The 27,587-nt window shown below is 37.5% G+C and overlaps 1 protein-coding gene across 4 annotated transcripts in view; it reads right to left on the bottom strand.

Moving 5' to 3' along the window:
• The window catches only part of GLS (glutaminase), an 80,255-nt gene extending 53,529 nt beyond the window's left edge, over positions 1-26,726 (bottom strand). For all 4 annotated transcript variants that reach the window (XM_072612693.1, XM_072612694.1, XM_072612695.1 and 1 more), the window contains exons 1-6: positions 25,969-26,726; positions 9,946-10,042; positions 9,489-9,610; positions 7,247-7,376; positions 4,518-4,597; positions 596-759 (exon numbers count right to left, since the gene is read on the bottom strand). In XM_072612693.1, the coding sequence (XP_072468794.1) occupies positions 596-759; positions 4,518-4,597; positions 7,247-7,376; positions 9,489-9,610; positions 9,946-10,042; positions 25,969-26,339 (964 nt within the window). In that variant the 5' untranslated portion in view covers positions 26,340-26,726. The remainder of the gene's footprint in view (positions 1-595; positions 760-4,517; positions 4,598-7,246; positions 7,377-9,488; positions 9,611-9,945; positions 10,043-25,968) is intronic.
• Positions 26,727-27,587: the final 861 nt, after the last annotated feature.

The raw sequence follows: 27,587 nt of genomic DNA, 5'->3' as shown, positions 1-27,587 counted from the left end.
CTCCACAGCATGATCAAGACCTTTTTGACATCCTTGTTGCCCTCCACTAAACATTCCTCAGTTTATCAATGTTATTCCTACATTCTGGCATCCAGAACTAAACACAAAAATGCACAAAATCTGACAGAGCAAAACACAGTGAGAACAATTATTCATCTAGCCTGAATACTTCATGTTTCCTAATGCAATCTAGGATTGTAATAACTTTCTTGATTGCCATAATACACTACTGATTGAGTCAATTTACAGTTGTCCAATAAAAGAAAAACAGACCTTCCCAGATGAATTGGTATATATAGTATCCTCTCCCAGTCTGCACATGGGAAGTTTGATATTTTAAGTATATAAACAAGTATAAACTGGGGAAGGTGTGTTTGGACAGCATATCATCTGAACAAGAACTGGAGGTTTTTGTGGTTTACAAACTCCATATAAGGAAAACCAGTAACATTTTAAAGAGTCAATGTTTCAACCCATTATTTCAAAGGTCTTTATGGTGCAACAGATTTTAATTCTTCCTTAAAAAGGGAGGTAATGACTACTTGCAATTATGCAGAAAAATGAAATTTCTCATCTTTTGTTATCTGATTCTTACCATCTTCATTCAGGAAGAGTTTGTTGAATCTTAATCCACTTGGCTCTTTTCCAACATATCGATGCACATATTCTGTTCCAAGGTCATTTACAGCAATGGCATATTTCAAGGGCTTTACACAGGACTGAAGACAAAAAGGGACTTTGGTATCTCCAATAGAATGCCTTTTTAAAAGCAGATTTAAAAAGTAATTAATAGAAACCAATAAAAGATGCAATAGCAAAATTGTTATGTCTTTATGTATTAATCCCAATTTAAAAGACCACGCTTTCCCTTTATAGCAATTATGAATCTTAAGGAATAACTGTAAGAAACAAGTTCATTTTCAGAAGCAATACAAATGGGCAAAATTTTATTTACTCAAGAAAGGGAAGCATGATTCACAACTGGATCATATTTAATAGAGCAAGAGTCTTTGGGAACACTTCTTTTTATAAAAAATACTTAACTACCCTGGTGAAGAGGAAGAGGAAGTCACTAAAGAGGTAATGACTAAACAAATGCTCAACAACTATAGAGCTCTTAGAAGTCTTTCTTAAGAGCAACACATTTCCTTACCTACAACTTCCAACTCTATTCAAATCTATTTCTTTTCCAACTGAGTGACAGGAAACAGTATCAGATGACTTTAGAGTTTGCAGTAAGGGATATAAGAGGTGACTATACTACTGGCTATACATACCTTCATGCATTTTGCATGGAAAACAGTAGGAGTAGAATTTATTCTGTGTTAACTAGGAGGTATATGAAAGTTTGAAATAAAAAGAACAGGTATTTGCATAGTATATTTTGTTTTTATACACTCTAAATTTCCTCACGTATCTTTTTCCCTATTCACTTCCCTGAAAACCATTCCACAATTTTTAGGAAAAGGGAAAAAACAGGAAAACGATAACTATCTCAAAAAACCTGATGAGATAAGCAATGCTCCACATGCATAAATATACCACCTCTGCAAAGGTGGGGTGGGGTGGAGAGGGAGAGAAGTATCTTCTCATATCTATTCTCTGAGGCCAAGTTTATTCTTTTCAGTTTTGCAATATTCATTTTCAATTATTTTGTGGTGGCTTGTTTTTATATTTTATATTATTGTTGTTGGTACGTTTATTGTTTTCTTGACTCTGTTTACTTCACTTTTCAACAATTCATTGCTTCACTGCTAAATACAATTTGTATTTATCATATCTGCTATTTCTTAAAGCACAGTAATATTACATTAATGTAGCACAATTTGTTTAGCCATTCTATAACTGATGGATATATACTTACTTTCCAGTACTTTGCTACCACAAAAAGTCCTGCTATAAATATTTTGGTATATATAGTGAATCTTTTATCAATGACCTCCTTGCAGTATATACTTAACAGGAGAATCTCAGGACCAAAGGGTCTGGACATTTTAGCTGCTTAATTTACATCGATTTAAAATTGCATTCCAAAAATGACTATTCCAATTCACATCTCCACCAACAATGCCCTCGGAGGACAGATATAAAGGCAGAGTGGGTTTCATTCTGTGCCTAAAGCCAACAAAAAAACCATCATTCCATGAGATATTTACACATAGATAACTGTGAATTCTGTGCGAACTTCTGTTGGAGGGTATGAAGTTAAAGAGGTCCTAGAAAGTACTTAACAAGATTATCCAAACCAAGTCTAAAGGCATCATAAGAGACTTTCAATATGAAGGTGGGCACAGGAGAGGATGATAAAAAAGTTCTAAATAGGACTCCTGACTGAAAAATGAAGGAGACCACAGGCTTGCAACCTACTCAGAAGCTTCTTGCTTGTATCTCAATCAACAAGTATTTATTGAGCATTTATGACAGGTCCCATGTCAGATACTGGTGATGCAGACAAAAATGAAACAGTCCTGACCCTCAAGAAGTTTGCCTTCTATTAGTGAACATATACATACAGTATAATGAATAAAAAAATCGCTAAGTACAAGCACCAGGGATACAAATGTAAAAGCGCAAGGCAGTTCTTACCCTCAAGGAGCTTACTTTCTAAGGAAAGAAATAACACAAACACACAATAGGTAGTGGTGTCCAGGGAAGGCCTGATCTGTTAAGTTATGGGGATGGAGAGTTAGGTCCTACGAGAGAGAGAGTAGACTGACATACTCCATTCAGGAACAGTGGTAGAGTTGATACAATATAAGGCTCATGGTTCTAGAAATAAGAGGGCAGGTGTTTGAGGGAGGAGAGGAACGCATGTGAGCACTTCAGCAATGAGTTCAGGAAGCCACAAGAGAGAAGGTTAAGTGAAGCATGGTTGAGGATTTCCTGGAAGTGTCCCTAAAGAAGAGTCACCAAGGGTGATAATTACCCAAGATTAGCTGTGTGAGCTTTTAAACACTATATATTTTATAAGATCCAGTTCTAAACTTTTAAAAAGTCCTCTATGTTCTACATCATAAAAAAATAACCCTTCACATAAAACGAAAAAAAAAAAAACCAGGTCATTGTTTAATAAGAGAAACTGATTTGTAAGTAGTACATTATACTGACACATTCAGTTATAAACTACTGAAATAACAAAATCAACGCAGAAAACAATTCCCGGTGTGTGTTCTCTGATTCACTAAAGCTCATTCAGATACATAATACTGTTAAGTTCAACATCCAAGAAGACTAAAGACGAGGAGACCAAAAATGACTGCTAGTCAATGAATGAACTATTAGAAAAATGGTACTTTTTTCATAAAAGCAATGGTGTTATATTTTTTTTTTAAATGCTATTTTCTTAGGTTCACACTGAAGTTGAATACAAAGAACCTCCAGATACTGAGAACTTGATTTTAATTCCCTTAATTCCCAAAGGAAGTTTCCCCAAAATGTAATCCTCAGTTTGGCTGGTAGTGAATAAAGCTTTCATCACATATACCCAATGAATGCATTAGTTTCCCCAATATTATGATTCATAATATGAATATGGATTCCTCAACTTCTATCAGACACCCTCAACAAAGTCCAAGCAACACATTTTAAATGTATAGATGTTACATGTTTTACATATATATGTATGAGTGGGTGGATGTTCCAAGATGCGTATTTTTTAATGCTATATACAAGCCAACATAAGGTATATTTGTTTCAGATTAAGTTTTTTCCTAAAGAAACTTGAGATATTCAAAAGATTTTACTTTTCATAGAGCAGAAACTTAGTTCACTATTCTAATGTTTAAAAGTTTTTTTATCTACATATCATGTCCATGCCATTAAGTCACAGAAAATTTAGTTTTGAAGACTTATTAAAAGTGAACTATATAGCACTGAGATTACATTGATGTTTTCTCAACAGCACTGATAAAGAATACCTCTGGATTTAATAACCTACGTAATTAATTTTTTAAGAAGCTTTCAGAGAAAATCTAAACATTTCCAACATCAAGGAACAATTTTTAACACATATAAAGTAATGAATACATAAAACATTGGCTTTATTCCACAAATACAAACACAAAATTAGAATGATCAGAGTGCATATGCACACATTTGTTCAAACATATAAGATTTACTTTCTAAGAACAAATTAAAACATATAGCTAGCACCAAGCTTTATCTATGCAAATATTTAATAAAGAAATAGGGCTACTTTTTGCTTCTGAGTCAGAAGGAAAAGCCACTTGTAACAAAATTATCAGAATTAAAGATTTTATTTTTACAATGTCCAAAAAATACACACATACACTGGTGACCACACTTTTGGGAAATTCAATCAGACAGGACTTTCCTTTTTGTAGTTAAACATCAACATATTTCTAAGGTATCCCTTATCAAAACCTACACTGACGTACGATTTTTCTGAAGCCATCATTTTACCATCCAAATAACAAATATTGTAACAAACTATAAACTTTCAAAATATTCAAAACATTTTAGATATTTACAAAGAAATTATTTAAGAATAAACTCACCTCTGTCCATCCACTGTACACACTGACACTCCCCACAAATCTGGACTGAACTTAGCCAGTTGAGGAATATAATCAGCAACCTAAACCAATACATAGGCAAGGAATGAGAAGTTTAGTTAAGACCCTGGAATGTAAAATTACAATGCAGACAACTAATATGCACCCCTGCAACAATGAACCTTTTAATAGAGACACTCTCTCTCCCATGCTGTATACTGTAACAGACGTCTATCTCATTTTGTGAAGTATCTGTGGCATTTTAAAAACACCTCTCTCTAAGGTGGAGCCAAGATGGAAGTGTAGCAGGAAGTGGAGTGAACTCCATCCCTTTATGGTCCTTTCCCCCTCCAACTCCACAAAGAGCTAGAAAAAATACCAAACTGAATCCTGACTGGGAAATCCAAGGGGGGTAAATCCAGTAAGTCATTTTCCCAACCCAGATCAATATAAGAAGACAGAGAGGTCTGGAAACACAGGGCCAGGAGTCCACTCCATAGAACATTCCAGCACAGGGAGAGACAGTGCAAGAAGAGATCTCATATGGAGCAGAGAGGGGTCTAAACATGGGTAGAATGCAGGAACAGGTGCCAAGTGACTGCTCTGTCATTCACTACCCAGTTCCTAGGCATAGATCCAAACTGGATGCTACAAGGTGGGGAGTGGGAAAGGTGGAGGGGTGGGGAGAGAGTGAAAATGGACCTTCAATGAAAAAGAAGGTTTCCAAGAATTCCTGATCAGAAGACCAAAGCTGCATAGAAATTCTGAAGTGCAAATAGGAGTCACCACAAACACAAAAAGTACTGATAAAAAGGACTAAAAAAGGATCAACTGTGTCTATTCTAATATAGTAAGATCATCTTACTATGTGTCTATGTGTCCCTTCTGAAAACTATCATTATTAGGGGTCAGAGAGGGAGTCTTAATTAGATAGAAGGCCTGGGAGTAGTTTTATTATGTCTTAATGATTCTAAAAGAATACAGACAGAGAAAGAGGAATATGCTGGAGGGAAAGGAAGGCTAAGTAAATTTTCCTCATATAATTAGGTTATGCAAGTAGAAATCTATATTAAAAAAAGGAGAAAGGGGTTGAGAAAGGCACATACACAAACACACACATTCAGAAACACATTTCACTCAACAGAAATAGAGAAGGGAAAGTGGAGACTGAAGAAGGGGAAATAAGAGAGAAATGATTAGTTCTAAGAAAAAAAGGCAAACTCTTCTTTTTATAGTGGCAAAAAAAATTAGAAACTAAGCGAGTGCCCATAAATTGAGAAATGGCTGAACAAGTTATGACATATAAATGTGATGAAATTCCACACAAGAATTATTTACTATGCCATAAGAAATTATGAAAGGAGGGGTTTTCAAAGAAACTTGAGAAGAGACTTATATGAACTAATATAGAGTGAAGTGAACAGAACCAGGAAAACCATTTATATATGACAACAATAAAAAGACAATCAGCTCTGAAAGACTTAGCAAGCTCTCATCAGAATGACCAGCCATGATTCAGAGATACATCATGAAATCTTTTATCCATCCTCCTGATAAAATATCAAAGACTCAGACTGCAGAAGGAAACTTTTCTTTTGGCATGACCAACGCAGGGATGTTTTGCTTGACTATAAATGTTTGTAACATGGGGTTTGTTTCTTTCCTTCTCAACTGGGAGGTGGGAGTGAAAGAAAAACGTTTTTACTCATTGAAACAATCAAAAAGTAAAAATAAAAGAATAACTCTCAAACTTGAGCTCTAAATCTCTTCATCCTCAGTATTCCCTCATGTCCATTCTTTCAAATCTCACCAAGCTTATAATAAACAAAGGCTTGTTCTCCACATCAAGGGAAAGAATGATATATCATACTACATAATACACATTTATTAAGCACTTACTATATGCCTACTACTGTGCTAAAGTGCAGGGAATACAAATAAGAAGAAAGACAGTAGAAAGAATAAATGAAAATAGGTACACAGGTTCCTTCAGGGGTTTGACAGTTGACAAATGGTGTCTGTATTACGTAAGAGCATGTTCTAAAGTTATCACTTGGTCATAACCTACAACTAAAACAAACCTAGATTTCTCAACAGGATTGATTGCAATAAGAAATTATTGCATTACTTTATAAGCACCATAAAATCAAGTGTTATATTTCAGAGCTATCATTAATATGAGAAATTTAATATAACAATCAATTTAAAGGCAGCATAAACACAGTGAATAGAGTGAGTCCTAGAATCAGAAAGACCTAGGTTCAAGTCCTACCTCTGATGAATTTTGGACTAATTCAACCTCTCAATGTGTTGCCCTGTATTACCTGATGGAGTTTCTTTTAGCAATTATAAATTTTAACTCAATATTTTTAAAAATTCCTTCATTTGCTCAAAATATGTACAGTCCAAAAATCTATTATTATTTTTTAGAAATTTCCAAAGATAAAATAATTTGAAATATCAAAGTTTAAAAAATGCCATTGTCCTAATCATTTGGGAGTCATTTGGAAAAGCTGAAAGTGTAAGGTAATGTGATACAGTTGGCCTCAGAGTCAGGCTTCAATCTGAATGTTTTTAAAGTTATTATAACATAATAAACATCAAGTACAATCGTCTTCTAACTTTTTGGCTTTATAACAAATCATAAAACTGAATAATTTTTCCTGTATTTTATCCGCAGTTCAGTTTGGATTTTTATTAGTGGCATTTAGTTAAATCACATAAAAACTTACCTTTCCTCCAGATTGTTTTTTAGCACTTTCATACAATTCATCAATGTGTGAGGTAAATGACATAAAGTCTGGAATGACAAACTTTCTCCTAAAAGCCTGTGTAAGCAGCACAATGTTGCTTTGAACACATCTGTGGAACAGGAGGAAAAAAATAGTAATGCTATGCTTCTACTAAAGTATTAATAAAAATACAGTACTTTAATACATATTCTTTCATGTACATTGTCATTTCACATACTGACATGAAAAAACACAATTTAAATAAAGTTCTACTAAAGATTGAGAGTTAAACATTAAGACAAAAAAGGCAACACTGTTTAAAACAAAGCATTCAGAATATTAGCATAGCTTTTAAACTGTGTGGCTTGTTTGGGGGTAAAACATTTTACACTTTCAGATCTAGGGTCAGTTTATGTTTAGCAAGATGATTCTGAAAAGGTGGACCTTATACTTTATTATTTTAAAAATCATTGACATTTCAGAAAAGCCTCAATTTCTAAACAAGAAAAGACAAAGTTATAACAGGGAAGATTAAAAACTTAAAGGTTTTTAATTGCGCTTTGTAGAAAACTTTAGCGAAGATTTAAAAAACAAGGTACAGCTCAGATGTATAATGGAATAGGAAGTACAACTTCTAATTAGCATATTTAAAACTAAAGGTTATTCACATGACCTTTTGGAAAATTTATATAAATAGGTCAGGTTAATGCATGATCCCCTGCTCATTTTCTCACCTTTCCTCTTTGTGGATATAAAGTTAAAACTGAAAATAGTACACAGCACAAAAGTGATACATAACTTAACTCAGGGTGGGGGGTTAAGTACAACACTAAGCTAACAGTCAGGATATAGCTGCAATTTCCAGCTTTCCAGCTAGATGTGACTCTAGGCAGTTTTCTTATCCTTAAAATAGGAAAAAATGGCCCTTCCCTACCTCTACACAAGAGCACTCTGAAAAATACATGTTGCAAAGCCATATTACATTACTCAGAATTACATCTTCAGAAGCCACAACATATCAAAAAAAGCGTTACACATACATAAAGCACATTTCTGGGACTCAGTTATACTAAGAAAAAGAAATACTGCCTAAGTCAACAATCTGCACAAAGCAGTTCTAGGGCCTCAAAATTCCAAGAACCACTCTCAAGAACAGATTTCACAGACTATCCTTTAGAGTCAGTTCCCACATATGGGACAAGAAATACTGTTTTCCAAATAACATTAACAAAATAGAGAAATCTCTATAGACTCTATGACCACTGCAAGTGTATCATTCCTAGCAAACTCTATGGGATTTTAGCTCAGCGTAGTGATTCACAAATCAGTTATTCAACAATGAATATTTATTAAGCACCTACTAAGGGCCAGAAACTAAGCACTGGAGAAACAAAAAGAGGCAAAAAACAGTCCCTGCCTAAATGGCTTAAGATTATCCTATGCAGTTACCAGAACAATTCACCTGAAGACATAAGCTTCAATAAAAAAACCAAAGATGACCAATGATTCTGTAAAAAACAGGTAAAGAGTAGATTCCTTAGGCTTTCCCAAGATCCTGATAGACTTTCAGGGACTGCAGTTTATAATCATTCACAGATACTTTTGAGTAGCTCTCAAGAGATGTCAGATTGCTATTAAACCCTTCCTACTTTCTGTATAACACTGTGCTTTTCAGAGAATATATCATCCAGTAAGTAATTTCACAATAAAGCTGAACTAAAAACATGCTAGTGGAAGTTAAAATTGGGAATAACTAAAATGCAAAGAGATATATTATTACAAATTAAGCATTCATATAAACTAATAAGATTTAAAGTACATAATTTTTAAAAAATAAATGAAAATAGCATTTCCATTACAACATAACTAACTTCAGATGCTCAGATAATCAGGAGTAAGTACAACAAATATACATAAAAACGAGTCTTTCCTGAAATCTGGCTATTACTATGAGGCAAGATTATAAGGATAAAAAGATATGATACAGATAAACAGATCTGGGTACAAGCGGACAGGGTGAATAATGCTATTATACGGTCTAAATCAATTTAATTTCCAAGTACTGTAACTGCAATTTTTTTGTGTTTTTGTCATTTGCTATTTCTTTAAATGAGATTTCATATCTACTTTTTTAGTTACCCAAACGCATCAATCTTCAAAAAAAATGCAATTAAAAAAACAATTTTATATAATTATGTGTAGTACAAAAAACTGCCCATTAAAATTTTGACCGAATTTTTACTTTTTAAAAAGATCTTTATCTAGCATGACACCATCTGATGTTGTCTGAAGAGTTAATCTCAACATATCCATACACTCTTTCAACCTAGGATCAGAAGTTCGCAATCCTGTAGATTTCAGTGCCTATTAAAAAAAAAAAAAAGAATCTGTAAATATATATCCTACATAATTTGCATATTCATTCTTACTACATATTTTTATCTCAATGTACAAAAATACCTTTTATTATTTTAAAAACAAAGTGTTAATGTCCTTTATCAAATTTCTGTATTGTTTTTCATGGTTTGATTTTTGCTTTATCGGTTATTCGAAAAAGATTTTTTAAAAAATCATGAAAACAAAAATCTAATAAGAAACTGTCGAAATCCACATGTAGATGGCCATTAAAACGTTACAGTTACATGACCAAGGACTACCAATGAAATATACAAGATTGGGGGGGGAGGTTGACAACTTACAGTAATGAATTTATGAACTGGTATTTTTTCTTGCCCTTCTGCAATTGTATAAAACAGCAAATCCTCCAAGCTAGGCAGAAGACCCTGTTTGATTTTGCTGGAAAAAAAAAGTGGGGGAGAAGGGGAGAGGTTAAGAATTAATATTTGTGCAAACAGTTTGCCAGATATACCTTATTTAAAATGCCAAAAACTACAATTTGGTCATGTTCATACAAATGACTATGAACCAACTTGTCTATCAGCTACTCATCATGGATATATTCATGAAGAATAATAACCAAAAATCCAATCAGTAATTAAAAAAAAAAACAGAAAAAAACCCCACTAAAAACAAACTATATCCTACATACGATGTTCAATTAATGTGCAATGTGAAGTTAATTTTTAAGTTTGTATTTTTACTCTATTTTAACTCAACTATCTGCCCCAGATGAAAACTAAACCACAAAATAGCACTGAACATCATCTGTAAACCTCTCAAGCAAATATTCAGTTATAAGTAAGCACAACATACAAGTAGGCATTTCTAGAGATAACAAATAAAATGTTATTTTATCTATAATGCTAACATTTTGGAAGGTTTTGGTAAAGTGGGAAATGCTAATTGATTTGAACATAGAGCTGGGCCTAAAATTGAGTAGGAAAAGAAAAGCTTTGTCTGATCATCAACTATCTACAGCACATTTCAAAATGGATATTCCAAAGACATCTCAAACTCAACATGTCCGAAACAGAACTTATCTTTCTCCCCTCCCCCTCCCATTCCTGCCCAACCTCACCACTCTCTTCAGAACATCCTTGTTTCTATCAATGGGAACAGTCAGTCAGTCGTCAATATTTCTTAAGCACTGTGCTAAGCACTGGGGATACAAAGTCCCTGTTACAGAGGATCTCACAATCTACTGGGAGAAACAAAAAGCAAATAACTACGTACACGCAAGCTATATACAGGATAAATTGGAATTAATCTAACAGGAGTAAGGTGCTGAAAATAAAGAGGGATCAAGAAAGGCTTCCCATAGAAGATGGGATTTACTGGGACTTGAAGGAAACCAGGGAAATCAAGACACAGTTTTGAGGAAGGAGAACATTATACACATAAAGGATATTCAGTGAAAATGCTTTTACTTTAGGATTATAGGGTGAGCTGGAAGGGGCACTGTATGTAGTATGACAGCTAACCCACGTTCTCCGTTTATCAGATAAGAAGAAAACAAGAAAGGAAAAGTTAAGAGACTTGACCGTGAGTAAGACCATAGATCCAAGTATCTAAGTACACAGATTAAACTCCAAGAGTCATAAAGATAAATGTGATTATAACAAAAAAAAAAATTCACTTTAATCTCAATTAGTTAGAATGTTGAGGGAATCAGATACCATGGTCAAACAGTTTCAGCCAGTAAATAAATCTTTCCAATTATTGCTAAAAATCCTCTAAAAGTAAGCACTCTTCCTTAGAACATACTGAATCTTCAGGTTTTCATTCTCAACAGTAATGATCACTACAGAGTACTAGAAACAACAGACAGTATAAAATATGGCTCTCCCAAAGCACTGGTTATCACCTCTTGGTATGAAAATATCAACAGATACAGAGTCTGCATCCTGCTCTACCAATTTTTATTTACAAAATGAAAAGACTATGTAAGTTCACTGAAATTTAAATTTATCTACATATTCCAACATTTTTGTTATATCTAGATTCTTTATTATACCAATTAACAAATACCAAACTTTCACCAAAAATAATTCGTGTCCCTATTACCCCCAACAACAAAAAAAGACTGTTATTTTCCATAACTGAATTAACAAAATCCTGGAAGACTCACAGGTATGCTGGCAACTATCAGAGGAAAATTATAGTACACAGTCCTTCTGTAGAAACTGCCACGAAGCAAAGTCTATGCTAATAGTACTGTTAGACTGTCTGAAAAGACCATTTCTAGATGTCTAAACATTTCCTGAATTATGGAAAAGTTATGCAATGACTCCTCATTTTAATAAGTGCCACATGTAATATGCTTTCCCCTGCAACCTAGCTTTCAGTTTGCACATTTGCTCTTTAAATTAGTAATAAATTTGGTCTTTCAGAAAAGTTTGCAAATATATGAACTTCAGATGAACTGTTTTAAAAGTTTGTATGCTTTGAGATGAAATAGTTAATACTAAAATACACTAGATGTTGTATTTCTTCCTAATTAGTGTGAATTCTTCCACTCCTGACAACCTTTAAAAGAAAATTTGTATTTTGGATACGTCTTCAAGCACATTTATAGCTAGTTATTCCCTTTAACAGCAAAGGAAAAGAAAAATTTCCCACACTTTATTCACATCTGATAACATTAAATTAAGCTGAATAATTCTAATGCCCTAACATGTGAAGAAAAAAAAATGCACCATCTGTCAAAGCAAATAGATAGTAACATTCAGATTATTTACAGAAAATGATTTTGTCAAATGAATTACCCTTCGATGGAGTTTGTCACTTGAAAAAAACTTGCAGAATAAGCCTTCTGCGTTATTTATCATGCTAGGGAAAGGTGTTCACTTTGCCTAAAAGCAAAGCAAATACCATAAAATATGCAAACTTTTTCATGTGATTCTTTAGCTTATGCCACATAGCAAAAAATAATAAAGGTTCAATTGCTATAGTTAGCAAAAAATACACACTTATTTAATTCATATTTTAATTCTGTTTTGTTAAGGACAGAGAAAATTTTTTTCTTATTTTATAGCTACCTAAAAAACACTGCACTAACAAGATAAGTGACAGACACATATACATGTTTATATGAATTGCAGCTTTATAGTTGAAAAAATTCGTTCCTACTAAACTGCAACCGATTTGGTTGGTGACACTTCCTATTGAGTTTTTAGCAGCCACAGCCAATGAGATCCTGTTACCTACCTAAAGTACTTGAATGGCAGAATGGTAAAGAGGTGGGGATACAGGATCACATTCACAGTAACACTTAAAAGGCTCTCTGTCAATGATCCTATGACCAATGTCATTAAACTCTGCCTAATCAAATCCAAACTAACCTTCAGATTTGAGCTAATGTCTCAACTTGTTCCTCCATGATGGAATATTTCATCATTCATTCAATGAGCAATTAAACAATTAACATGTGCCAAGCACTAGCAACACAAAGGAAAAAAGACCTTAGAATAATATAACAATAACTGAATATAAGGCATTTATATTCTGTTGGAGAGAAACCTCACGGCAGTCTCCCAAGTTGGAATAAGTTGGAAAAGAGGCCAAGTCAGAAGCTATGTATCTTTTTAGCCAGGGAGTTGCCTAATTAAATGTGGAAAGGCCCGGCACAAGAAGCTTGGCTGGTGAAAATAAGCTATAGAATGGACAATTTTTTATCATCCTTCATCCTCAATATTACTGGCCACATTTTATAATCCTATATCAATATAGTAAAGAGGTGACTCTGGGATCATGAGGCCTATGGAACAATGGAAAACAACATGTTCTGGAAGGTCCAACTAGAGTGTGAGTCTGGCAACGGAGCAGAGGGCTAGCTTAACTAAGTGAGGAGAGCCTCATCACCAGAGGGTTGGCCACAAAATAAAAAATATTTTGGTCACATCAATTCAAAAACCATCATCATTCTTCAATTACAATATACATTTGTATAGAGCTTGGCCCATACTATACTTTAATCTTTAACATGGTCAATCAACTTACATTTATAACAATGTGCCAAATGAAATATACTTGCTCTTTAAGGGCTTCTATTCTAAAGGGGGAAAGAGCATGAACAAAAACGGGTAAATACAAAACAGAGGAACCCACATAAGGAACCCTGAAGGAGTAGGGATGGGGGGTTAATAGGAATGGCACTAATCAGGAGCAGAATCAGGAAAAACCTCCAAGGCCTCCTGTGGAAGGTAGTGCTTGAGCTGCCTCATTAACAAAACCAGGGATTCCAAGAAATGGAACTGAAGAAGGAATGAATTCTGGGCATAAGAAACAACCTGCACACAGAGACAGGCAATGCAGCATCATATGTGAGAAACAGCAAAGGCCAATTTGGCTGGACTGTAGGGTATGTGGAAGGGAATATTGTGTAACGAAGCTGGAAAGGTAGGATGGGCCAGGTTATGAAAAGCTTTAAATACTAAATACAATAGTTTAAATTAGATATTGTAGGTAATAGGGAACCTGCTAGAGTTTATTGAGCTGGACAGAGAGGGAGGAGAGACTGACATGGTCAGATCTGAGCTTTAGGAAAATCACTGTTGATTCTGAAGAGGGCAGATTAGACAGAAATTTGAGGCAGGAAGAGCAATTAGGAGGCTGAAATAGTCCAGGGTTTGAACTAGATTGGTATTATAATAAATTGGTATTATAATAAATGTATAGAAGAGGACATATATGTGCGAAAGGTTGTGAATGAAGAAAGCATTGGATCTGGCTAGATATTAGGGGTGAGAGTAAGGATGAAGGATGACTGACACTAAGGCTGTGAACCTGGATGAGAGGCTAGAAATGTCCTTGACAGAAACAGAAACATTCAGAAGAGGGGTAGGTTTTGGGGAAAAGCTAATGAGTTCTGTTTTGAATGTGTTAAGTTTGAGATAGCCACATGATAACTAGTTTGAAAGTCCAATAGGCAATTGGTGATGTGAGACTAGAAATGAGATTAAACTTACAAATCTAGGAATCAACTACATAGAGAGGATGGTTAAATCTATGGGAGGTGATGAGGTCACTAAGTGAGAGAGTACAGAAAAAAGACAAAAAAGGTTCTGGTATACCTGATTCAAAGATGGGTTAGAAAATGAAGATGGAGCACTCAATGACTGGTCTCAATTTTCTTAGTAAAACGTATTTGGCAAGATTCTCAATTCTTTGAGAGGATGGGAGGAAAGGGTACCAAAGAAAACCTTAGGAAAGAAGCTAAAGATTAAGACAACCACTCTAAAGGAGTGGGATAAAGAATTAGTAAAGAGAACATAAAAGATATTACAATATTTGTTGAATTAATATTATGCATAGACAACAGCAACAACTATTAAGTATCCAGTATGTAACGAGGCATTGGGAATATAAAGACAAAATTGAAAACAATCCCTGACCTCAAGGAGGTTACATGACAGGAAAGAGGGGGAACAGTTGCAGTTACATGCATATTCTATAAACGAGCTATTCAACAAACCAAATTTCCCTTTAATTAGGCTCTCCAGACCCACCACAATGCACTATGATCATCTTTTCAGTCATGTTGCTACACATGTTTCCCCACTTACACATCCCTCCCTTTTCCCCCAGTTCCCAATCCTCAACCCTTCCATCTCTTACTCTAACAGCAGCAATCAAATTAATACAACAAAAGAGAAGCATCAGTCACAACTGCCCTAAGTTACTCACAATCCCAGTAACTGCCTAGTCTAAAACAACCTTCCCTGGCCACTATTCCCTAATTAAAATTTAAACTCATTGAAAGCTGGGACTGTTTGGCTTTTTATCTCTCTACCCCTAAGGCTTAGCCAAATGCCTAGTCCCTTTTAAGTGCCTAACAGTTGCTTTTTTCTCCATTTATTCATTCACATATGTACCACCATATCTCACGATGAGAGACAAATGTGGTTTATTTAGAGCAGCACGATCTTTAGATGAAGACTTCCAACACTTGCGACACAGTCCCACAACAAATGAAGAATATCAGATGTTAGCTCTGTCCAATAAGTGAACTAATAAAATATTCCTTAAGTATAAAACCTTTAATAACAGCTTGTGATATTGAAAAATGACACATAACCCTTTATTATGAATTTTACTGCATTAGTCATGTGCCTATATGGCATCCCTACTTAAACTCAGTCTTATACACGTACAAAGGCCTTAGAGATAAAGCATAATCAATTCCCTTCATTGGCCAAACAAGCAAAATGAGGTGGAAAGAGATGAAGAAGTGACTTGTCCATAGTCACACAGTTAAGATGGTAGTTAGCAGGACTAGAACCCAAGTCTTTCAACTCCCACAGTAGTGCTCTTTATTTCTAAATGGAACTGTCTAGTCTGAAAAACTGGACTTTCCCATAAAGAATGACCACAATATATTCTAGGAGAATCCTCCCTGTTATCCTTTTCCTGAGACAAAGGGAGAGAGGCAGATCTAACCCCTTAGTTGCTCTGTTCTGTGGCCTGCTTTTTCAAGCCCACCCACTGCAAAGATGCCTCCCTCTCCCCCTGAAACTATTCTAGTTTATCTCATCTGTAAGATGAACTTAAGAGCCTCTATCTCTTCTAACAATCAACAAATTTACAGAAACAATCCCTCTGGATCCAGAACTTCATATCCCGCCAGTCCAGGCAGCAAGGAAAAAGGTTTTCATTAGGCTTTGGCACCAGGGGTTAACTGGAGTTGGATTTTCCAAATTTAAATACAGTATTAACAAACTGTCTCTAATTTGGGACAAACCACTCTACTGGAGAGTTTCTATTCCCTAAGGAGCAGGCTCTATCCATAAAACCTATTGCCTTTGTTGATTCTAACTAGTTATTGATCAGTGTCTGAGCATTAAAGAACACTTGGAAAGAGTTCTGTCAGAAGATGGAATTTCACAGCTAAGACTTAAAGGAAGCCAGAAGGTAAAAAAGGTGAGGAAGAAAATTCTAGGCATGGGGGACAGTCAGTGGAAAATACAAGTTGTCAGGAGATGGAGTGTCTTTTTCAAGGAACAGCAAAGAGTATCAATGAGTTGTAAAGTATGTAGAATTGACTGAGGTATAAGAAGGCTGCAAAGTAAGGAAAAAGGCAGGCTATGAAGGGTTTGAAGATTTTATATCTGATCATAACAGGTAGCCACTGGAGTTGACTGAATAGGAATAGGCACAGGCCTGTATTGTAACTTTAGGAAGATCCCTTTGATAGCTGAATGGAGGATAGCAGGGAAAGATTTACGGCAGGGAGACCTACTACTACTACTAATCATTGCTAACATTAATGGCATTATGCTAAGTACTTCACAATTATTATCTCATTTGATCCTCGAAACTCTGCAGGTAGGTATTTTATAGGATTCCTGTTTAGGTACAGAGATTGGATAGCCTCTATGGTCTTTTTTCCCCAATTCTGGGATTCTACAAATTGATAATAAATGTCATAATCTTTTATAAGTTAACTATTTTTGTTCTTTTTTCACTACTTATTAGTGCATGCATACGATATGCCTCATAGCCAATAGATACCAACTCTAAAATTTTAAAATATTATGTTTACACTTCTGCTTTCAATCTGATGATCTATTGTCCACATGTGAGAAGCTAAAACAAAATAAATCTATTGAGTCTAACACAGTAATAAATCTTGCTTATGTCCTCATGTCCTATATTTATGTAACTTCTTGTTAATGGTCATTAAAAAAAAAATCTTTTGATCTAAGACTCCCTAGCAAGTCTTCAGTTAAATAAATGTGATAAAATTGGAACTGAAACAATAATAATGTAGACATAATCTATCTATTTGCTGATAATATTTGAATCTTAGCCTCATCTAGACAATTTAGAATGCATTTTTCTATTACAATACACACACACACACACACACACACACAGATAAAATGCCATAGATATCTATTCTCATTTTAAGAACATCTACTTGAAAACAAAATTTTAAGAAAGTTTTCAAATTAATCATTTAAAAAAATTTTCCATTAACAAAAGACTGCAATCAAAAATAAAATTCCATATAATTTTAATTCAATTATATTAGCAAGAACATGAAAGAAACAGATTAAGTATTAAATGGCACCAGGCTATTGGCAGTTTCCTTCATGTATAAAATTAGGAGTTAGATTAGTTTATCTGTAAGGTATCTTCCTAACTCCAAAAATTTTATATTTTAACTCTTCCACTTAAGTCCTATTCTAATGTTTCATCTTTGCATGAGAATGACTGGATTTTTTGAAATCTATATAACAGCAAAGTGCCTACTCTATCAGGACTTATAGTAAGCTAGAAAAGTTTTAATTACGAGCCTTGGCAAAAGACGACTTTATCTGGATGCCTAGCTTCTGAGGACCAACCCAGTGATGGCCCATCATCAAAAGGACTCCTTTATGGGCACAACTACTGAGTTTGTAATCAGCTGAGTTTTTTAAAATTGTTTCTGAGACTTGGTCTCCTTACCTCACCTTGTCTGGAAATGTCGCATCACTTATGGGATGGCCACTACTACTGATCAGCATTTCTGATGTGCTGTGTTTCTGACCTGGGCAGTCTGTCCCTCCTTAGGCAGCCTGGTGACCCTCCATTCCCAGGGATGCACAATACTGGTGCTCAGACATATTTGTACAGACACCTCAAAGGATTTAGTCCTACTTTAACTTAGAATTCCCAAGCTCAATCAACCCACCATCCTGCCTCAGTTTCCCCATGACAATACTTTTAAATATATATTTTTGAAAAGCAGTCAATAGTGAATAGGCTTTAGAATGCCAAAAATGCTCATATGACAGTTAGGTGACCTAGTGTATAGAGCACTGGACCTGGAGTCAGGAAGAACAGAGTTCAAATCCCTCCTTGGACATTTACTAGCCGTGTGACCCAGAACTTATCATTTAACTTGTTGGCTTCAGTTTCCTCATCTGTAAAATGAGGATAATAATAGCACCTACTTCCATGGCAAGGTTGCCATAAAAACAAAATGGGATGTTTGTAGAGCACTCTGCAAACCTTAAAGCACCGTATAAATATATGCTGCTGTTATTACAATACTAAAAAGATTAAGGTGCTCTAGTGCAAGCATGTCATTTTGCAGATGAGAAAACAGAAAGTTCCAGACAGGTTAAGTGACATGGTCAAGGTCATACAGGTACTAAGTAGCAGAGCTGGAATTTAATCCAGGACACCTGACTCCAAATCCCTGTAATAAATCATTCATCTTCATAATAATAAGTCTCCCTGAATCACCAACAAAAGGTTAAATATATTTGCTATGTTACATTTAAAACAGCAAGATGTTTAGTACATTTTAAAGTCATTTACATGAAAAATTATTGTTAAAAGTTTTGATACCTAAATGAGTTAAATTTCAGCTACCAGCAAAATTTATTCATATTGAATTCATATTGTACATATTACTCATATCTCAATCATATCATGGAAATTATTGGTTCAATCCATAATTTAGTACTTTTGGTAAATAATAAGAAAGCTAACTTCCCTCAGATTTAATTACTTCTAATGAATTCGGCTGGTAGCTTTTCATGCTGATCATTTAGAGAATCTATTTTATGTCTATGCTACAAGTAAGCAGACTACAAACATATCTAACCCTGAAAACTATAATTTTAGCTTAGCACATATTATCAATTGGTTTAAAAACAGATGTTTTCATTTTTAAATAACTCTTTCTTTATACATCAGCAAATGATAAAGAACATTACTCACCAAACAATTTCTACTGAATAGTCCCTTTATAGATTAGTCAAAGGATGGCAACTGCCTTAAAATTTATGCTTTAAATTTTTACAGGTTCATAAAATTACCTAAATGCTGTTTTTGGTCATGCACAATTAATTTAAACAACAAACAGCACTAAATCCTATGACAAAATTTTTCCAAAAGCTCAATCACCCTGTATTAAACTGTTGGACTCTCACCTGAAGACTTACCAATAATTAGTCTTTTGTCTTGGCAATACTATTTAAATTGTTTAGTGTTATCAGTTACATCTACTGTGTCTTATGTATTTATCAGCAAATCAGTCAGAAGTTGAATTAGAATAATCCAGAAACCATAGGCAATTATACGACCCTATAAAAATTTAATGCTACTGAACCATTAAAAAATATTAACTACAGGAATTCACTTTGTTTCTATGATTTCCTTCATTCCAAGTAGGCAATCTCCTTGTAAAAAATCTTCAATTAAATCTCCTCCAAACAAGCTCAAAACAAAAGAAAAGAAACAGGTATTTAGAGTAAATTTCACTAAAGTAGTGAGCAAATTCATGCTTATTTCCATGGCATAAAAGTAGCCTTTCTCTTTTTAAGCAAGTAAACTATATAATAAATAATACACAAAAATTCTATTTTATAAGCCTTTCCAGAGTTAGCTAGTTTTGAGGTAGGCAGTTCTGCCTATAAATAGGTGAAGAACCTTCTTTCAGAAACATTCTTAGAAAGTAAGTCACTTAAATAATGTTATCAAATACAGCAATTGTATTCTCATTTATCAGAAGAGAAAAATATAAAACATTAAAATTTTCAAGTTATCTTGAAACCTGAGTTAGGCTACATCAAACATTTAGAAATATAAAAAATAAGCTTAGCCACCAAAATTAAAGGGTCACTATTGAAGGATTCAAAAACCACATACCTCAGCGTAAAAATATTAAATTATCTGCACTTACCAACTCTATCTCATTACCATGAACGTAATTTAATGTTTACTGGTTTGTAATAAGATGGAAAGAAGATAGTTAACACTTAGAAACGTTAATTTCAATTTGCAATATAATTCCCAGTATCTCAAGATTTTATGTTATTTCCCCCAACTCAACTTCTTAATTTCTTAGAATTACAAAATCCACAAACTTAAGCTACCTAAAAACATCTCTGCCTGGAATATTTGAAGAATATAATACCATCCATATATATATATATATATATATATATATGCTTTATGAAGTTAAACAACTTCTAGAACAGCCATTTTTATAGGCCACTAAATAATATTCTTACGTCAACTTTTATGACGTGTAAATCTAAGATGGCCACTTTTCTATGGTGATCCACAGGAAAAAGTCGAAATCTAAAAAAGGTCTTTGCCACCCTTCACCAAGACTTGAACGTACAGATAGAGGCTGCCAAAAATAACATTTACACCCACAATTCCAAGACAAAGATTTAGGATTTAATAAACACAGCTTTTAGGACCTTAAAAGACCAATCCTAAACACTTCCTTTTTTTTGAAGTTTGAACAAATTCAAGGGATGAAACCAGAAAGGGTTTCAAATTAAATAATTATAGAAAACCCACAGAGTAAGCTGACAGCCTACAGTACCACTAGTACCCAGTGATGTAGTAGCTCATTTCCACATCACCAGCAAAATACCACCACAACACAGTAGTACTAAGTACTATTCCAAAACTTTTTTGGATATGGCTAGAATCAAATCAATCTTCTCTTAATTCAACTGCATGCTGCTATCAAGTAAATAATTTTAGGTTAAGACTAAGTTGGTTTTGAAATAATAGTGATACCAATTATATTCATATACTCCAAGAAAAAAAACTGAAATAGAATTTGGCAAAATTGATGTGAAAATCATTAGTTTTCCCCATTTTGTATATATATATTCTAGACTAGTAATAAAATTAGATACTAATGTTGACTCCTAAGATGACTCCAAGTTCCCTGGCAGGTCTTTCCCCTCAAGCTGGAAGGACTCCAAGCAATGGCCTATGACTGGCTACACATCCCTACTTATTGTACAAGGACTGACTTGTTAAATTCAGGGAGGCTCAGTCTTATTTGGAGGGATGAACTTTTTGGCCACAACAAATCTCAAAGGCCATCAACAGTCATACAGTTTGCGTAGGTGGCCCACACCTATGAAACCACTAAACTAAATCCTCAATTTTATTTTTATGCAAGATTATAGCCCCCTTCAAAAAACTGCTACAGAACAAGTAAAAAGGAATTTAATGAAAATAGAGTAAAACTGATAGCTTATAATGTATGCTGTTAGCCACAGCATATGATGTGAACCAGACCGCTGATTGCGGTTTTTAAGAAATACTGTTCTTTGCATTATTAGTTATGCTTTTTTTTGCGGTGATGAATTCAAGTCTCAAGCATCCACACTTTCCCATTGGTTCCTCTGACACCAATGGCACACATTTGTAAGATAGCTATCTAGCACATGTGGCAGGCAGTCTGCGATGATGCAAACTTTCTGTGTGAAGCTAACAAAATTCTTGAGGACTAAACTTGACACCCTGGATCTTGCTAGCATCATGATGCTCTAACCAACTGAGTAAACTTTTAAAGATACAACTTTTAAGGGCAGGGGCAACTCAGGGAATTGGGAATTATAAATATGGAATTCTTTCTGCAAAGGTTCTTTACCCCAGAGGTAAAGTTTCAGCAAAGAGGTCATCTTCAAAGTAAATAAATATTAAATCTTTGTTTTACACACATAATGGTTACCACTTTGATATGATCTCTGAATCAAAACTGGTAGTCAGTGCAAAAGGAGGATTGATCCAGCTTAAACCATCCAATTCCTGAGTGCACCATGCAATCTAAACATATGATGCATAGTTTTTTTTGCACTGCAAAAAAACCCAGTTGAATAGTGAGGGACTCATTTTCAAAGTCAGCCCTACTTATGACATACTGCAATAATTCAAAGGCTCTTAAAGTTGGAACATGAAGGGATCTTAAAATCATTTAGTCCACTCCTCTAACATTACAGAAGAAACCGAGGCCCAGCAAAGTCACCTGCCCAAGGCCAAACAAGGACAAAGTAGCAGAGCCAGGATTTGAGGTCAGATCCCTTGCCAATGAATCAGTCTTTTCACAACACCAACCTGTAATACCTTCAACTTAGATATTTGCAAATGTAAATAATTGTTAACAAAAAAAAAATCTAAAGAGAACTCATAATATATTAGCAGAGCATTTATTGGAAATTTAAGCACTTAGTGTGAAACAAGTACTTTGCTAGGCATAGATAGAAATAAATGCAGAAAACACAAGTGTCTGTCTGCCCTAGGTGAGCTGAGGTGACAAAGGTACAAAGCAACTATCAGGAACCAGACAGTTTTTTTGGTCCTCACATGAAGCAGTACTGGAACAAAAGGTAAATGGTCTGAGTCCCAACCCCAGCTCTGCTCCTTAAGTCTACCTGGTGACCTCAGATAAGTCACTTTCTCAAGGATCTCAGTTTCTTATCTATAAAAGCATTTATCTCTGAGGTTCTCTTCCAGCTCTAAAATCCTATGAGTTTATGAATTCTCCCTTTCTATGCTCCTGTTCCCTCGTTTCTTGACCTGGGAGGCCAAATCCATCTTTAAGTTATTCAAGGTACCAGAGTTTAAAAGGAAATGTCTGGTACTTAAATTGAGAATAATGGTGCTGTCAGTGAAAAACAAACAAACATTGCATTCAAAAACAGCCACAGATATATTTGGAGTTTTTATTAAGAATTCCAGGCACAGGGAAGCTTCTGGGTAATGTAGAAATTAAAGAGAAGATGGATCCACTTTTTTTAAGAAAAAGGTCAATTCTGTAAAATGGCAAGAATGCTAATAGGCCCTAAGACTTTGATTTTTCAAGTTTATTCTGTACTAATAAGGTATTAATTCTACCTTCTCTGGAACTATCAAGGACTAGGAAGAAAATAATCTGTCCTTTTTACTCAAATATACTCAAGTTTGGCTCTCTATTCTCTATATTTACTTCTAACTAATTACTACATTCTGGCTTCTTTTCCTCATAGATGCTACAACAGTAGAGCTTTAGGAAGCTATTCAGCAAAACAGTAATTCTAGAACAACTTATTTTGAAGCAATTATGAAATTCTTCTTTTTATTTCCATTTATATTGTGTATATCTGATCTTGAACTCTTGGCTTTAGTTATGCTATTTTTCAAATTATACTCGATCTACAGAACTAAAGGTAACTATTCTTATTGACCCATTATCAATAGAGGATGGTTATTTAACAATGGAGGGCATTCTATTTTATAAATGTACTTTTCCACCAAAAACTGTAAGAGTAAAATGTTTTTTCAATCTTTCTGGTAAAAAAAGATTAACACAGATTGAATGTATTTGGAACAGAAAATACTAAATTTCTAACCATATTTCACAAATTCAAGTCAAAATACTCCATCATGGATCATTCCTATGCAAGGTAAGGAAAGCTTTTTCCTCTCCAACGGAAGTCAAGGTGGAGAGGGGCAGGTGGAAGGGGGGGGGGGGAAGCAGATCAGAGGAAAGAAAAGATATTATCCACAAAGAATCACCCAGTAAAAAAGATTTGGGGGACAGAATCATAAAATTTAACTGACTTACCCGTTAGATTGATAATGACTTAGATGCTATTAAATAAATAAATATATACGTATAGAATAGAGAGAGAGATGGGGGGTGTGTACGATGTATTGACATATATAGTTTAAAGAAAAAAGGGAAAAAGTGACAAAACAGAGAGGCTGCATTAAAGTCTGTGTATTAACATCCCCATCTTGTGGCTTTTTTTGGACACTAGTGTCAAACAATTAAATGCTGTTGCATTTCTGCAACTAGTTTTCAGCTGGTCATTGTCTCATTGGCTAGACTGAATTCATAAAAAAGACAGAAGTTCCCTAGCCTAGCTTTCATCTTGATGTCTTTCACATGGAGATCATGACATTCACAGGGAAAAATGTAAATACTTTGAGTCAGTGTAGTACTGGACCTGCTGCTTCAAGAAGAAGCCTACTGCCTAAAATAAAAAAACAGCAGAGCTCAATTCTAGGAAGTAAACATGCTATTACAATAAAACTTGGTTTTATCCGCAGGCACACACACGCTCTGAGATTGGCCAAAAAAAAAGAGTACAGAATTGTACAGCTTTTAAAAAAAAGCTGTACTATTTTCAATTCTGAGAAAACCATTACAGGAGGGTGAGAAGACGTGCACAAGTTAAGGGACCTTTGGGGAGATTGCATGAGCTAGCAGAGGGGCCAACAGGCTACTGCTGTCAAAGCCAAGCTTCCCGTCCTACTGCTCTGTAGAGAAGAGCCAAAAAGGGCCGAGCACAGATTCGTACCCAGTCAAAGGCAGACACGGGTACAAAGGAGAACGTCTCATGCGTTAGAGCAGCTCAGGATTCATCCTGCGTTCTGTCCGTCTAGAGTTTACAAGGCTTGTCAGGTTTCACGTATTTAATAAGCAGCGACTAGACTGAGTCCTTCAACTAAAACCTTGGCTATGATCGCACGCTCCAGCCCGGCTCTCCCGGCTCTCCTAGGGGCACTGCTCGGGGCCGGCCCCAGGCTGCCCGCGCTGGGGGCATCCTCTCCTGATCGAGTTTCCCTTTCAGGCGCCCCTGTCGGCTCTGCTGAGCAGTGCGGGATGTTCCTTAGCAGTTATCACGATTCAAGTTTCTTCTTTAATATTCCAGGTCACCTCTCTCGGCTGTTTCTAAGAGACTGTCAGCACAGGTTAAAGGCCGAGGCTGCTGTGAGGGGCAGGAAGGCCGCAGGCCCTCCTCAGGCCCACAGGAGCCTCTTTTCCTCATAATCTGCTTCCCTAGCGGTTCTGCACCCAAGCGAAGGCGCTCTCTCAGAAATACCACCATTCCCTCCGAAACCTAAGGTTGCCAAGGGTATGTGGTGGCGAGGTTCAAGGGAGGGAAAGACAGAAGGAGAAAGAGAAGGGGGGAGGCGCAGACAGACGAAAGGGGAGAAGGGGAGAGGGGGAGAGGAGGAGGGGGGAGAGGGGGAGAGGAGGAGGGGGAAGAGGAGGGAGAGAAAAAGGAGAGGGAGAAGGAACCAAGAGGTCAGGAGGGCGTGCCCGGGACCGCTGGCCGCGAAGCCCGACCATCACTCGTCCCCGCCTCCCCCACACAGGAGGAAGTTCACGTGGCCTTCATCCCCACACAGGCGTCGGGGAGCAGGACGCTCCAGGATGGGGGGCGGGGAGCGGGCAGGCCCGTGCTCGGCACGCGGCCCCGGCGGCCAACTCCAGTCTCTCCTCCATCGGCCCCCGGGGAGCCAGGCCGGAGCGGGGGCCGCGAGCATCCCGTGCGTAGCGAGGAAAGAGACTGCACGCGGCTTCGAGGCGGCGGACCTGCGGGCGGGGCCGGGGCCTAATCACATGGCGCACTTAACGCCGAGCTCAGCCAGAGGAGCCGGCATCCTCACCCCCCCCCCCCCCCCCGCCTCCCTCCCTCCCCCTCTCGAAGCCTGGATCTCCATCCCGGCCACGGCCACTCCCCAGCCCAAGTCCTGGAGGAGGGAGAGGCAGCCTCCTCCTCCGCGGGCTAGAGGAAGCGACTCACTTTTCTCCCCCGGCCAGCTCCTTCCCCTCGCTGTTGCCATAGGCGTTGGCCTCGCCGGGGCCGTCCTTAGGGGGGTTCGACAAAGGCTGCTGCGGCTGCGAAGCCTGGGGCTGGCCGCTCCCCTTGCCCAGCTCCTGCAGGATTTCCGAGTGGGAGCTCGACAGCTCCCGGGCCAGGGGTGCCGCGGGTCGGCGGGCGCCCCCACCCCGCCAGGGGAACAGCTCTCGGGACGTGGCGGCGGCCCGGCCGCCGGCTCGGGGGCGCCGACACAAGGTGGTGAGGGGCTGTCCCCGTCTCAGAGCCGCCCCGGCGGCGGGCGGATGCAGCAGCAGCAGCTCCCGCAGCATCGCGGAGCCTCGGAGCCGCATCATGCCGGCCGCTAAGCTTCGCTCACCCCCGCACTATCCACCCCCACCCGGGGCGTCTCTCGGCGCCGACTAGGGAAGGAAGGATGCGCCGGCTCAGCGGTTCCTCAGGAAGGGTCTCGGGGCGCGGGAGTAACGAAGTAATGGGCTCCGGAGCTAGGGTGGAGAACGGGAGGAAGGAGGCGGCGTGGCCGGGATTCTAGCCCAGGTGACGGCTGTCGGCGTCAGTACTGCCGCTTCTGCTGCTTCTACTGCCGCTGCTTCTCCTGCCGCCGAGGGCTCAGCACTGAGGCCCTCAGCGGAGGGGAGGGCCGGAGACATTCCGCTCTGCCCACCCAGAGGCGGGAAGCCGTAGACGACCCGCCCTCCATGCCAATTCTTATTGGCTCACAGGATTAACTTCTCTTCTGATTGGCGGATGAAGCAGTCAAATGTCTCTCGACGCCGGGTGTTCGAGGGGGGCAGGTGGGGAGGGGGATGAGGAATGAAACTGACGTAGTGAGAGGGGGGAGGGTCTGGTCCTGGGCTTCTGACCCTTCTTGCGTGCCTTTCGGCTTCTAGAGGTGCGTCGGTCCCCCTAGTCTCGGTAACTGGGGGACCCAAGCATTCTTGCAAATGGCGGCCTGAACCAGGAAAAGCGGCGTGGGCGGCGGGAAGGCTCCTGACTTCGGGGCCTGCCACGGGGGAAGGTGATGGGCCCTGAGTTTTGGGCACGCAGGGGGTGGAGTTCGGGACGCGCTGTGGCCTGCTGCGGGGCGCCCGAGGTGGCCGCGCACGGAGGACGGGCGCTCGGACGGCCGGGGCAGTCCCGTTAGGAGCACCGCCACACCTTTCCCCCATGGCACGTTTCTCAGTTCTTTCCCCTGAAACTTTCCATGTTTGGCATCCACCCAGATATGAAGTGTTTTGGAAAAAGTGAATAAAATCCTTTCAGCTATGCGACTTAAACCACAAAGGAGAAGAGAAAAGGGAGGGAAAAAAGAACAAATGTCTCTTCCTCTTTAGGAATTATTATTGAGATCTGCACATAGGCTTCAGAAAGTAAGACTTTTTCATGGCAGCCGTTCAGCTTAGTCCAGTTACTCATTAGCTTGAAAATAAAACTTAAGTAATTTTTGTATGCTTTCAGTTTTAGGTCATCTGCTTTATTGTTTAAAGAGAAAATGCCCAAGCCTCCCAATAACCATTTCAACTTAAGACGAAGCCATATCCCTCTCTCTCCATTCTTAGCTTTAAATCTCTGGGGAATTCTGG

The sequence above is a fragment of the Notamacropus eugenii genome, chromosome 5, assembly GCF_028372415.1.
Source record: "Notamacropus eugenii isolate mMacEug1 chromosome 5, mMacEug1.pri_v2, whole genome shotgun sequence".
Lineage (NCBI taxonomy): Eukaryota > Metazoa > Chordata > Mammalia > Diprotodontia > Macropodidae > Notamacropus > Notamacropus eugenii.
The sequence above is the reverse complement of the archived record's forward strand: the minus strand, read 5'-3'. Positions and strand labels throughout refer to the sequence as shown.